This window comes from Patella vulgata, chromosome 3, assembly GCF_932274485.2.
Source record: "Patella vulgata chromosome 3, xgPatVulg1.2, whole genome shotgun sequence".
Lineage (NCBI taxonomy): Eukaryota > Metazoa > Mollusca > Gastropoda > Patellidae > Patella > Patella vulgata.
Window position 1 is genome coordinate 30,794,538 of NC_065881.2, and position 12,924 is coordinate 30,807,461.

The window sequence follows — 12,924 nt, forward strand, 5'->3', positions numbered from 1 at the left end:
GGTTATCGCGGTGTTATACTGACATACGCTGATGAACGTTCGCGAACTGCATTTGAAACAGTCCACAGTAATTTTATCTTTGATTTAGGGAAGTCACTAAAAACCCGCTTTCCCGAAGATTCCCTAAAGGTATTGAATTCTCTGAACATTGTTTTAAATCCTGCAAAATACCCTAACGCCCGCAACGACCTTGATGTGTTTGGCGGGGATTCCCTTCATATATTATTGGACTTTTTCTGTAAAGATATTCATGACGGTGATGTAATAATTGATCGTGCGCGCAACCCGTGATTTCATCCATTTCAAGCGAGTGTTATTCGGTCTGGGGACAAAATCGCTTGAAGACACCTGTCAAACTATTATTTCGGATTTTTCCGATCTATTTCCAGACTTTGGAACATTAGCTGTTATAGCCTTGGTAGTTCCTGTCAGTAGTGTACCAGCAGAGAGGGGTTTTAGTCTGCAAAATTTAATACACACGTCTCTGCGTAATCGTTTATCGCAGCACTGTATGAATAACCTAATGACCCTGAACATGCACGCACACAATTCTGAAGCTCGTCCGTTTAATTTTGGAAAGGCCCGACAAATATTTAAGAGTTCTAAAGACAGACGTTTATAATAATATTTGTGTTTAAAGTGTGTTCAATTTGTTTCAATGGAGTGTTTATTTCAATAAATTTATAAGATTGATTAAATGTTGTTTTCATCAGACCGGTAAAATTACGAATGAACTGGTATTTCTAATCCCTACCGGTATGCCGTACCGACAAATTTTGAAGCTAATGGAAACACTGATATTTAACATTTTGTGTATAAGGCAGGGGCAGATGCGCAAACAAATAGAACCCACCCATGAACTAGTGCTACTGTGTTTAAGTTTCCTCTAAATTGGATAAAATTGTGACCTCTAGATGGTCCACAACCTGGGTATTACATGATTTTCTTATACTATTTTCGAAAAGGGGAGTGGCTATTTGACGGGGAAGTTTCTGTTCGATTTTGCGGAAATAATTATTGTGTAAAGGTGATATATTTGAACAGTTTTGAAAATAAGATACAAATTATGACTTCTAGAGGACCCGTAAGCTAAAAACATGATATTTCCTCCAATCAGGGGATCAGAATCCAGAAAGTTACAGTCCAACACGAGCCAATATCGAAGAAACCCAGATCTTTGGGATATAAATATATATTTTAAATTTCATCAAAATTGGATAAAAAAAATTCGAACCACTGGATGGTCTACGACCTGGGTATTAAGATCAGATCCTAATGTTAAACCTACTGGCATATTTCGTCAAGGCTACGAGATGTAAACAGAGTTAGGGCAAGTAATTGTTGTAGAGAGTAAGGGTAAGGGCTAGATCTTTGGTTAGGGTTTGGGCTAGCCCTGTTTACATCTTGTGACATTGGCGAAATCTGCAGGAGGCCTTAATATTTAGATCTTAACTGAATATTAAATGCTTTTAGGGGGAGCTGCCATTTTGTCGGGCAGCTCGGTCTCATTTTCAGGAAATGTGAACTCAACCGTAATTATGGTGTAACGGCGATATATTCGAATGCCTTTTAAATTGGATAACAATTGTAACCTCTAGAGGGACCACAAGCTAAAAACGCGATTTTTCGTACAACCAGGGGCTAAAATCCAGAAAGTTACAATCAGATATGCGCGAATATGGAAAGGAGCAAACATACATTTCAAGTTTCATCAAAATTGGATGAAAATTGTGACCTCTAGAGTGTCTATAAGCTAAAAATGTCATTTATCGTACAATCAGAGGTCATAATCCATGACGTGACGGTCCAATACATGCCAATTTCGAAAGAAACAGAGATCTTTGGGAGATAAACCTATATTTCAAGTCTCGTCAATTTTGGATAAAAAAATTTGACCCGCTATATAATTGAACGTTTTTTACAATCAAATAAAAACTGTTACTTCTACTTGGTCCATGTTTCGTAAAATCAGGCGCCATATTCCAGGAAGTGACAGTCCTATATACGCCAATATCGAAAGGAACCGAGATCTTTCGGTAATAAACGTACATTGTAAGTTTCATCATGCATTATGCATATATTTGTCAAGTTCAGCATCACAGGATTAAACAACCATAGATTGTGTTTTTATGGTAAGGGAGTTAGAAATGAAATAAAATTTCACTTCATTGCTGAGTAATTTTATTAGCCAGAAATCGCTCAGAAAGCGTCTCTGCTGTTCTTGTTCCCCAAGAGCTTCCGGGGCCTAGGCAGCCCATGGACCCACGCCTAAAGAATAAGGATGGTAGCCCCCCCAATCAAGAATTGCTTCCGCCGGCCCTGCATTGTATTGTTCTAATTTTTATTTGGCCTCCCAAATGAGAAAAAATTGGTTATTCCGCTTTATAAATTGAAATATTTGGCTTTGACAATCAGATTAAAATTACTTCTGAAAGACTTAGGCCCCTCATATTAATATTTGTCATTTTAGAGCAACTTAGAATATGAATACAGACTCATTTTGGCTACAGGGAGTATCGTTTCAATTTAATTTGGCTTTCAAACACAGGGGAAAACTTGTTTTGTCTGCTTAGAAAGTTGAAGTAAAGTAATGCTGTTATCACTGAACACTTGAAAACTACAGGCCGCAATTCTTAACATATGGTCTTGAAACTTTGCATACTTATTCCTTATACCCTTTTGATGTTTCCTATTGTTTTTGGTGCTTGTGCAACCAGGGTCACAGACACGCCCGAATTTTCTTTGTGTGTCTGTGTGTTTTTTGCCTACATGCCGCAATTCTTAATGGATTGTCTTGAAAACTATTCATATATATTCTTTATACCCAAAGGATGACTGTTATAATTTTTGGTGCATGCCCGACCCCCAGGGACATAGCAACACCAGATTTCAGTGTTATCGTCCACAGGTTGCAATTCTGAACTTTTGGTGCATGCCCGACCCCTGTCACGCTCCAGGATGATCCATTCAGAATTGGGGCCCCTAGGCGATAAACATAAAAAAAATGGGCATTGCTATGCCCCTGGGAGTCGGGCATTCTATGTTAAGAGTTAATCTAAAATGACAAATATAAGGGGTCTAAGTCTTTCAGAAATAGTTTCAATCTGATCGTCAAAACTCATTATTCCAATTCGTGAAGAGTACTAACCATTTTGTTCTCATTTTGGAGGCAAAATAAAATTAGAACAATACAATGTACATTCAAAATGATTACATATTTATAATCTACGTTAAAAATCACTCTAAATAGACATGTTTGAGGAGTATACATGTAGGTCATTTAGAAGTTATTTTAAAATCAACGTGAAAAGTCAACAATTTGGATAACAGCCATCAAAACTTCATCACTGCACAGATTTCAAGTGCCAATTAAAAATATAAGCCATCAAATACACAAGATGGACTTTAATGTATGTTATAGTAGGGTATTTGAAGTTTTATTATTAAACTTTTTCATAATTTTAACCTCTGTCCCACATGGCCAAAATTTAAGGTGAAAATGGGTATATTTTGTACGTTTTCATTGTGCAATGAATTTCTAGACTGAATATTTGGAAAAGTATATACCCCATCGACTTAGAATCTTTTGTAAATTGATATAAGACAAACTGACATTAACTATGCCAATTTTGCAGTTGATGTATACAACAGTGACTTTGCCAGAGGCTGTGAAAATCTTCACCAAAAGTTGTCTTTGGGATATAAACCAATATTTCAAGTTTCGTCAATATCAGATAAAAACTGTGACCTGTAGAGTGTCCACAAACAAAATGTGGGCGTACAAGAAAAGGAGAATAGAACTGTCTAAAAATCATGGTTGTTCACTTTAGCTACTTGCATCAATAATTTCATGATTCAAATGATAACCATACTTTTGTAATTTTTTACCTGATTGTTTTGTTCTAGAATATGTTTAACATTTAATAAAGCATACTTCAGTGACACTGGACATGGTAATGATATCAGATTCAAGACAAAATGAGTGTATTTTTCTCCTTTTTGAACGGCTTTCATAAAGTTTTGTCTACATTCTAGAAGTCTAGAATCTATTGCAGCAACATCTTCATCACCTCCTCCTGAATTATTACACACTTGGTTTGAAGTAGCTTGCCCCATTTTTAAACCTACAAGACAAAAAAAACCTTAATAATAACTAGACAGGAGACACAGCTATGCTGGCTTTCACTGGTGGCTTTTAAAAAGGTGCTAAACCTCTAACTCATTATTAGGCTTTCACCTTCGGTGAAAGACTATTGTTATTACTAAGATTAATATACTAAGCAGCAAAATAAACGTCAGGTTAGTATGTTACTCTGAATAGACGCATTGCATAAAACTTGCCAAATGTTTTTATTGTATATTTGTGACCACATCTCCAACTTTACCTGAGCAATAAGGCTCCTTCCCAAACACAGAATTGGACCAGCCCAATAAAATGCACTCCCATACCTGGTAGAATCATTCACACTACAACGTCAGCAGCATGCCACGACTCACAACAGCTCAGAGGAACCAGGCATTGGAAGAAGACCCGACGCTGGCCACACTGGCCAAGCCGTTGCCAATCACTTCCAGGTCAATGTTCAGACCATCTACAGGAGTCAGCAACACTTTTGGGCCACCAACACCACGGATGATCGCCTCTGAACTGGTAGACCAAGGGTTACCACAAGGCGACAAGATCGCCATGTTGTGCGACAGCACGTGCAGAATCCCTTCACACAGGCATCTGAGACATCACAGGCATCATGTCATATAATATGGTTTTTTTAAATCGGATAAAAATTATGACCTCTATAGGGTCCACAAGCTAAAAACTTGATTTTTCGTACAATCAGGGGTCATTATTCAGGAAGTTACGGTCCGATATGCGCGAATATCGAAAGGATCCAAGATCTTTGGGTTATAAACATACATTTCAAGTTTCAACAAAATCGGATAAAAATTGTGACCTCTATAGGGTCCACAACCTTGATATACCATATTTTTACGCTATTTGAGAACGATTGGCGGCCATTTTGTCTGTCAATTTTTGGCCGATTTTCATGAAATTCAAACTCAGCCATCCTTAGGGTGTAACGGTGATATAATAATACTTTTTTTTAAATCAGATAAAAGTTATGACCTCTATAGGGTCATTCCATGTCAACTGGACCAATGGTGGGAACATGAACTCCTCCCAAAAAATTATAAAAAATATATGTTATAATATATGGCCTTAAACTAAGAAATCCAAAATTTTACCTCTCTAGGTTGGAAACTCGCTATGATATGGCCATTTCAAATTAGGGTACTAAAACAGACCATAAATTCAGTAATTTTTTTCAGGTTTTCGGATGCTTTAAACTCACATTTCTAATAGGAGTAGGACCCTCTAACTTTGTAATCTAAGACAACTTTTGGTGAAGATTATGAATTTAGCATCACACTCATTATCCGATGCATACTGTTTGCGCCACCAGGTTGCAAAATGTGGAACAAATGAACTATTCATTTTTATTTTCATAATTTCCACAACCTCTGGCAAAGTCACTATTGTATACATAAACTTCAAAATTGGCATAGTTAATGTCAGTTTGTCTTATATCAATTTACAAAAGATTCGAATTTGATGCGATACCGGTATATACTTTTCCTAATATTCATTCTCGAAATTCATTGCACACTGAAAACGTACAAAATATACACATTTCCACCTTAAATTTTGGCCATGTGGAACAGAGGTTAAAATTGCCAGGCAATGAAACATACGCCCACAGCAGCTAAATCGTCCGGGCAGTCAACAAGTGTTGTCGCATATTTTACTTCTTTCGGTAATGAAACATTTATAATACACTCATGAAGTAATTATCAGAAACCCATTAGAATTTGTTTGGTTTTTAATATCATGGATTTAGCTGTTCAAGTCATAAAAATTCATTGAAAATCAATATACTTGTTCGTCTCAAGCTCTGTGTATCAATCTGAAGTCAATCGGATGATAACTTTAGCCTCTAGAGCGTCACAAGATTTTTCAAAGTGATCAAGGGCCATAACTGTGACAGTAATTATCGAAAATCACTGAAAATGAATAGACTTTTTTGTCTCATGACCTTAAACACTGTGTATAAATTTAAAGTCAACCGGATATTGACTTTGGCCTCTAGAGCGTCCACAAGATTTTTCAAAGTGATCAAGGGCCATAACTCTGGCAGTAAATATTGAAAATCACTGAAAATGAAGAGACTTCATCTCATGACCCTAAACACTGTGTATAAATTTAAAGTCAATCCGATATTAACTTAAGCCTTTAGAGTGTCCAAAAGATTTTTCAAAGTGATCAAGGGCCATAACTCTGGCAGTACTTATTGTAAATCGCTGAAAATCAATAGGCTGCTTCGTCTCATGACCTTAAGCACTGTGTATAAATTTAAAGTCAATCGGATATTAACTTTCGCCTCTAGAGCGTCCACAAGATTTTTTTGAAGTGATCAAGGGCCATAACTCTGGCAGTAATTATCGGAAATCGCTGAAAATCAATAGGCTTCTTCGTTTCATGGCCTTAAACACTGTATATAAATTTAAAGTCAATCGGATATTAACTTTAGCCTCTAGAGCGTCCACAAGCAATAGTGGACGCCGGAACAACGGACGGGGGCGACGACAATATACGACCACATTTCAATGTGGCCGTATAAAAATTGATAATAAAACTTCAAATACCCTACTATAACATACATTAAAGTCCATCTTGTGTATTTGATGGCTTATATTTTTAATTGGCACATGAAATCTGTGCGGTGATGAAGTTTTAATGGCTATTATCCAAATTGTTGACTTTTTACGTTGATTTTAAAATAACTTCTAAATGACCTATACTCCCCAAACAGGAGTATTTAAAGTGATGTTTTACATAGATTACAAATATCATTTTGGATGTACATTGTATTGTTCTAATTTTATTTTGTCTCCAAAATGAGAACAAAATGGTTAATACGCTTCACGAATTAGAATAATGGGTTTTGATGATCAGATTGAAAGTATTTCTGAAAGACTTAGACCCCTCATATTTGTCATTTTAGATCAACTCTTAACATAGAATAAGAATAAAGACTCTTTTGGGATCCAGGGAGTATCGGTTCATTTTAGTTTTGCTTTAAAACAGGTGAAAACGTGTTTTGTCTAATTAGAAAGTTGAAGTACGGCCTTATGTAGTTTCACTATCTCTAGACGCATCAAAACTACAGGCCGCTATCCTTAACCATCATCTTGAAACTATGTATACTAGTTTTTCCTTATACCCTAAGGATGTTCCCTATTGTTTTTGGTGCACGCCAGACACCTGGGCAGAGAGCCATGCTCAATTCTTGCATGTGTAAGTTTGTCGCCTACAAGCCAAGATTCTTAATGGATTGTCTTGAAGTTGTGCATACTTATTCCTTATCTTATACCCTAAGAATGATCACTATTGTTTTTTGTGTGACCAACCCCCAGGGGCAGAGCCACGCCTATTTTTTCTTTGTGTGTCTGTGTGTTTTGATCATCTTGAAAACTTGTCATACTTATTACTTATACCTTTAGGATGACCGCTATTATTTTTGGTGCATGCCCAACCCCCAGGGGCATAGCAACGCCCATTTTGTTTGTTTATCACCTAGGAGCCGCAATTCTGAATGGATCATCCTGGAGCTTGACAGGTGTCGGGCATGCACCAAAAGTTTAGAATTGCAGCCTGTGGACGATAACACTAAAATCTGGTGTTGCTGTGCCCCTGGGGGTCGGGCGGGCATACACCAAAAATCATAACAGTCATCCTTTGGGTATAAGGAATATATATGAATAGTTTTCAAGACAGTCCATTAAGAATTGCGACCTGTAGGGCAAAAAAACACACAGACACACAAAGAAAAAATGGGTGTGGCTCTGACCCGGGTTTTTAGTGAGCAGAAATTCCCCCATGTATCTGTTATCACCCGTCTCTTCAGCCAGTTTTATAGAGGGATAACTCGTGTTTTCCTTTTGCGTTCGTCACTTCCTATTATTGAAACATTGATTACTCATCTATCGTAGCAATGATCTCTGTGAAAAAAATAATATTTGGAATGTGTTTAACCAGTTCTATCACATATGTGATAATGACTGGCACCAATATTGTCCTTTAAATTGAAACGATACTCCCTGTAGCCAAATGCGTCTATATTCTTATTGAACAATATACGTTGCTCTAAAATGACAAATATACTATTCAAAAAAAGTAGGGGATATTTGATTTTGGGGGCATAATACTAAAATATGCAAATGACTACGAAAAAAGTCACTATAGAACCTAACAGAAGAAACATTTCCAGTTACATGTGACGCCCAAACGCACCAACAGCTACCGCATGGAATGCAGGTGATGCTTGGGATTATCATGGGGGTCCAACCCAAGATTTGCACGACTCTGACTTTGAATGTTACAGTCATTGTGGCATTGAATTCCAGGGTGGAAACATCAGGTTAATTGTTTTAGTGACCAGAAAACAAATTTTGATATGCGTCCGCTTACCCAAAATGAAAGGTTACGTGCCCTTGGCATGCTACAGATCGGCACAACACAGGCGGTTGTGGCGCGGACGATGAATGTTTCTCAGTCTGTCATAAGCAGGCTATGGTCCAGATACCGTGATACACAATCTGTACAGGACAGACCATGCTCAGGTCGACCAAGGGCGACAACTCAAGCCCAGGATCGATTTATCCGTACCTTGGCCTTGAGAAATCGTGTCATCACAGCAAATCAGATCAGCGCTCATCTTCAAACAGACACTGGTGTGAGAGTGAGTGGCCAGACGATTCGGAATCGACTGCATAGGGGTCACCTTCGCGCCCGACGTCCTCGCGTGATCCCTTGTTTGAGAGATCATCACATTCAGGCAAGACGTCGTTGGTGTAGGGATCGTCAACACTGGGATAATCGACGCTGGAGCAATGTGATGTTTTCAGATGAGTCAAGGTTCACTGTTGATTTTTTGGACAGACGTAGGAGGGTGTGGCGTCGTCGAAAAGAGCACTTCCAAGACGTTAACGTCATCAGACATGATCGATTTGGGGGTGGTTCTGTTATGGTGTGGGGAGGCATCACTGTTGCTGGAAGAACGGCTCTACATGTTGTTGCAGGGCGTGTTACAGGCCAGTACTACCGGGACAACATCTTGGCAGTCCATGTTGTGCCGTTCGCACGACGTCATGGCCACCGTTTCATCTTCCAGGAAGACAACGCAAGATGTCACAGGGCCAGGATCGTTACAGGTTACCTCCAACAACAGAACATCACCACATTACCTTGGCCAGCACTGAGTCCCGACCTTTCCCCCATCGAGCATGTCTGGGACATGCTTGGACAGAGGTTACGTCAACGTCAACAACGTCCTGCCAATGTCCAAGAACTTGCTGCTGCGTTGCAACAGGAATGGGACAATCTGGACCAAAATGACCTTAGACGTCTCATTAGGAGTATGCCACGTCGGATCAATGCTTGTTTGGCAAACAGAGGAGGATTTACCCGTTACTGACTTGGTTGTGATGCTGTGGTAACTTTGCTGTTTGACCCCGGGTATCATTTTACCCTTATAATGGTCAGTCTGTGCCTTACTTAGTCTAACGATCATTTGGAATAAATCGATGAATGTGAACTTCATTTCATTTTGTCATTTGTTTCTTCGTCAGTTTCATTAGGTGACTTTAATAACACTTAAAAATCAAATATCCCCTACTTTTTTTGAATAGTATATGAGGAGCCTAAGTCTTTCAGAAGTAATTTTAATCTGATTGTCAAAGCCCTATATTACAATTTGGGAAGCGGAACAATTTTTTTCTAATTTGGGAGGCAAAATAAATTTAGAATGGTATAAAGTAGATGCAAAATTATTACATATTCATGACCAAGGCAATAAGGTACTATTAATAGACACGTTTGAGGGGTATAGGTCATTTAGAAGTTATTTTAAAATCAATGTGAAACGTCAACAATTTTGATAATAGCTATTAAAACTCCATCACCGCACAGATTTCAAGTGTGAATTAAAAATATAAGACCCCAAATACACAAGATGGACTTTAATGTGTGTTATAATAGGGTAAATGAAGTTTCATTTTCAACCAGTTTCAAAATTTTAACCTCTGTCCCACATGGCCAAAATTGAAGGAGAAAATGGGTAAATTTGGTAAATTTTCCGTGTGAATGAATTTTGATGCTGAATATTTTGAAAAGTATACATTCAATCCACTCAGGATCTTTTGTAATTTGATAAAATACCAACTGACATTAACTATGCCAATTTTGGGGGTTATGTATACAACAGTGACTTTGCCAGAGGCTGTGGAAATCGTGAAAAAAAAGTGAATAGTTCATTTGTTCTGCATTTTGCCACTTGGTGGCCCAAAAAGTTTGAATCGCACATTAAGTGTGATGCTAAATTCGTAATCTACACCAAAAGTTGTCTAAGATTACAAAGTTGTGTTGTACTCCAATTACAAATGTGAGTTTAAAGCAATTGAAAATCCGAGAAAAACTTTTCGATTTATATTCCATTTCAGTACCCTAATTTCAAATGGCCATATCTCCGTGAGTTTTTTATCTAGATTGGTAAAATTTCTTAGGTTAAGACTATATACTATAACATATATTTTTTATAATTTTTTTGGAAGGGGTCATGTTCCCAACTTTCCAAAATTTGGTCCAGTTGACATGGTATGACCCTATAGGGTCCACAACCTTGATATACCATATTTTTAGGCTATTTGAGAACGAAGGGCGTCCATTTTGTCTGTCAGTTTTGGTCTGATTTTCACGAAATTTGAACCCTGCTGACCTTAGGGTGTAACGGTGATATAATAATACGTTTTTTTAAATCAGATAAATGCAAAACACGCATTTCAATCTATTTTGAATTTTATTTGTGGCTAATTTTTGTATGTTATGATTTTTAAAATTCACTGCGGATCGTTCTGTGTGACGTCAGCGCATGGCGGCAGTGACAAAATGAAAATGGACGAAAACGATGTAAATATTGGAAACGAGTGGCTATGATATTGTTTTGTGGGAGTATTTATGCAAATCACAATGACTAGATTGAAGAATAAATATATCTGAGTGACATTACGAATTGTTGAAAAACAACGAGCCGAAGCAAGAGCAGGTAAGATCGAGTTTTCAACAGGCATTGCATTCCTGTTGTACGAATTGTTGAAAAAAAACGAGCCGAAGCGAGAGCAGGTAAGATCGAATTTTCAACAGGCATTGCATTCCTGTTGTTTTTTTATTATATATTGTCTGGTACGAAATGGTGTATGCATATATATATATATATATATATATGCATAGGCGTAGGAGCTCAAAGTAATTCAGGGGGGCATAAGAGAAAATTGCCCGAAATCAATACCTTTTTTTCGGGCATACATATCATAAGAAAGCTTCGGGCATATTTTCGGGCATGCAGTGGACAAGAAAAAGACGAGAAAATACTTTTCGGGCAGTGTGGATCTCATAGAAATAAGTTAGTTATATTTTTTTCTCTACACGTTAATAGAAAAAAAAGGTCGTCAAATTTTTCATTGCCCGAAAATAAATTTTTTTGGGGGGCATACGGCCATACCCCCCCCCCCCCCGGCTCCTACGCCTATGTATATATGGATAGAAGGTCAGATTCCTGTGCTTCACGCTACGTCATTTGTTGATTGCGTCATGAGCTATCCAGTTATAATAATACTTTTTCTAGCGAGGTAAGCAAGGTCTTATTTTCTCAATAAGATGTTTAGTTACATTGTTCGGGCGCTCATAGGGACTGACACGCGACCGTTTAGCAGTAAAAAGTTGCCCAGTAAAATTGACTGGGGCCGATTTTAGTTTCGACAAGGAAGAGTCCCTGAACGTACAGGGTGAGGGTGAGTGGTAAATGAGTATGAGACCTACGTAACGTTCAGAACTGAACTAGAGCTAATTATATTCCCTTCGTGATTGTACTCTAACCTTCTCGTTACTTACTCCTTGTGGTAATTTCATGAATCATGTAGATCTATTCATTTTAATTCAAGTAGCTGGAACACAAATTCAAAATCTCGGGTAATCCCCATTGGAGTGGATAAATGATAGATCAAACACAGCGAGGCAGCATGATTGACAGCCCACTGATCCGCAGTGAATATTTGCTTGGCCGCGACAATCACTGATAAGGATGACATTGATGCGGCTTAATGAGCTAGAAATATTAACTTTTTTCCTGCGACAAATTAAATTCTAAAACATTTTTTGTATATATTGGAAAAATAAATAAAGGCGTTTGACGTATTTGTAGTTAAAAATTATTTCCGATTTAGTGTAAATGGGTATTAAAATGACTAAAATGCAGCATTCTCTCCGAAGCAGTTATGTCTTATGTAAACAATGCACGCGCCATTCAGCCAATGATTCACACCGCGTGCTGTGACAGCACGTGTTAAGGCAGTCATCTATGACAGAGATATTATACGAGACTCGTAATTCTCTGTGAAACAGATTGGATTGACAGGTCGAAGAAAAAAAACAAAGCGCATGCGCGAGCTGCGTGATAGAACCACTGATCTATATGGGCACAGACTAGCAATTATTTGCCCATTGACTTCAATGTTAAATTACTGTCACACCACAGGCTGTAGCTTTTTTGACAACATTCCGTTGGTTCCAATCTTTATAGGCACAATGGGGACAACATTTGGCAATCTCCTCATCGTAATTTTGTAGGGGGTTGACCATTTAGATTTTTTGCTACACGGATTTGAAGTTGACATCGGTGAAAATCTCACTTCCGACACAATGATTGCTCTGCAGAAAGACACTTTACACCCCCTATCCCTCCGCTGTAATATCATCAGTATTACCCAAAACTGCTATGAAATTGCAAATTTGATCCCTTTTCTCCAAGTCTA

At 37.9% G+C, this 12,924-nt stretch overlaps 1 protein-coding gene across 4 annotated transcripts in view; it reads right to left on the minus strand.

Annotated features, from left to right (window-relative positions):
- Positions 1 to 12,506, minus strand: part of LOC126814503 (E3 ubiquitin-protein ligase RNF31) — a 384,135-nt gene extending 371,629 nt beyond the window's left edge. For 3 of the 4 annotated variants that reach the window (XR_007677627.2, XM_050539679.2, XM_050539680.2), the window contains exons 1-2: positions 12,005 to 12,506; positions 3,889 to 4,124 (exon numbers count right to left, since the gene is read on the minus strand). Coding sequence is in view for 3 of the 4 variants with exons in the window: in XM_050539679.2 (XP_050395636.1) it covers positions 3,889 to 4,124; positions 12,005 to 12,029 (261 nt within the window). In the remaining variant the exon portion in view is untranslated. The remainder of the gene's footprint in view (positions 1 to 3,888; positions 4,125 to 12,004) is intronic. The other variant, XM_050539678.2, reaches the window with a different exon arrangement.
- Positions 12,507 to 12,924: the final 418 nt, after the last annotated feature.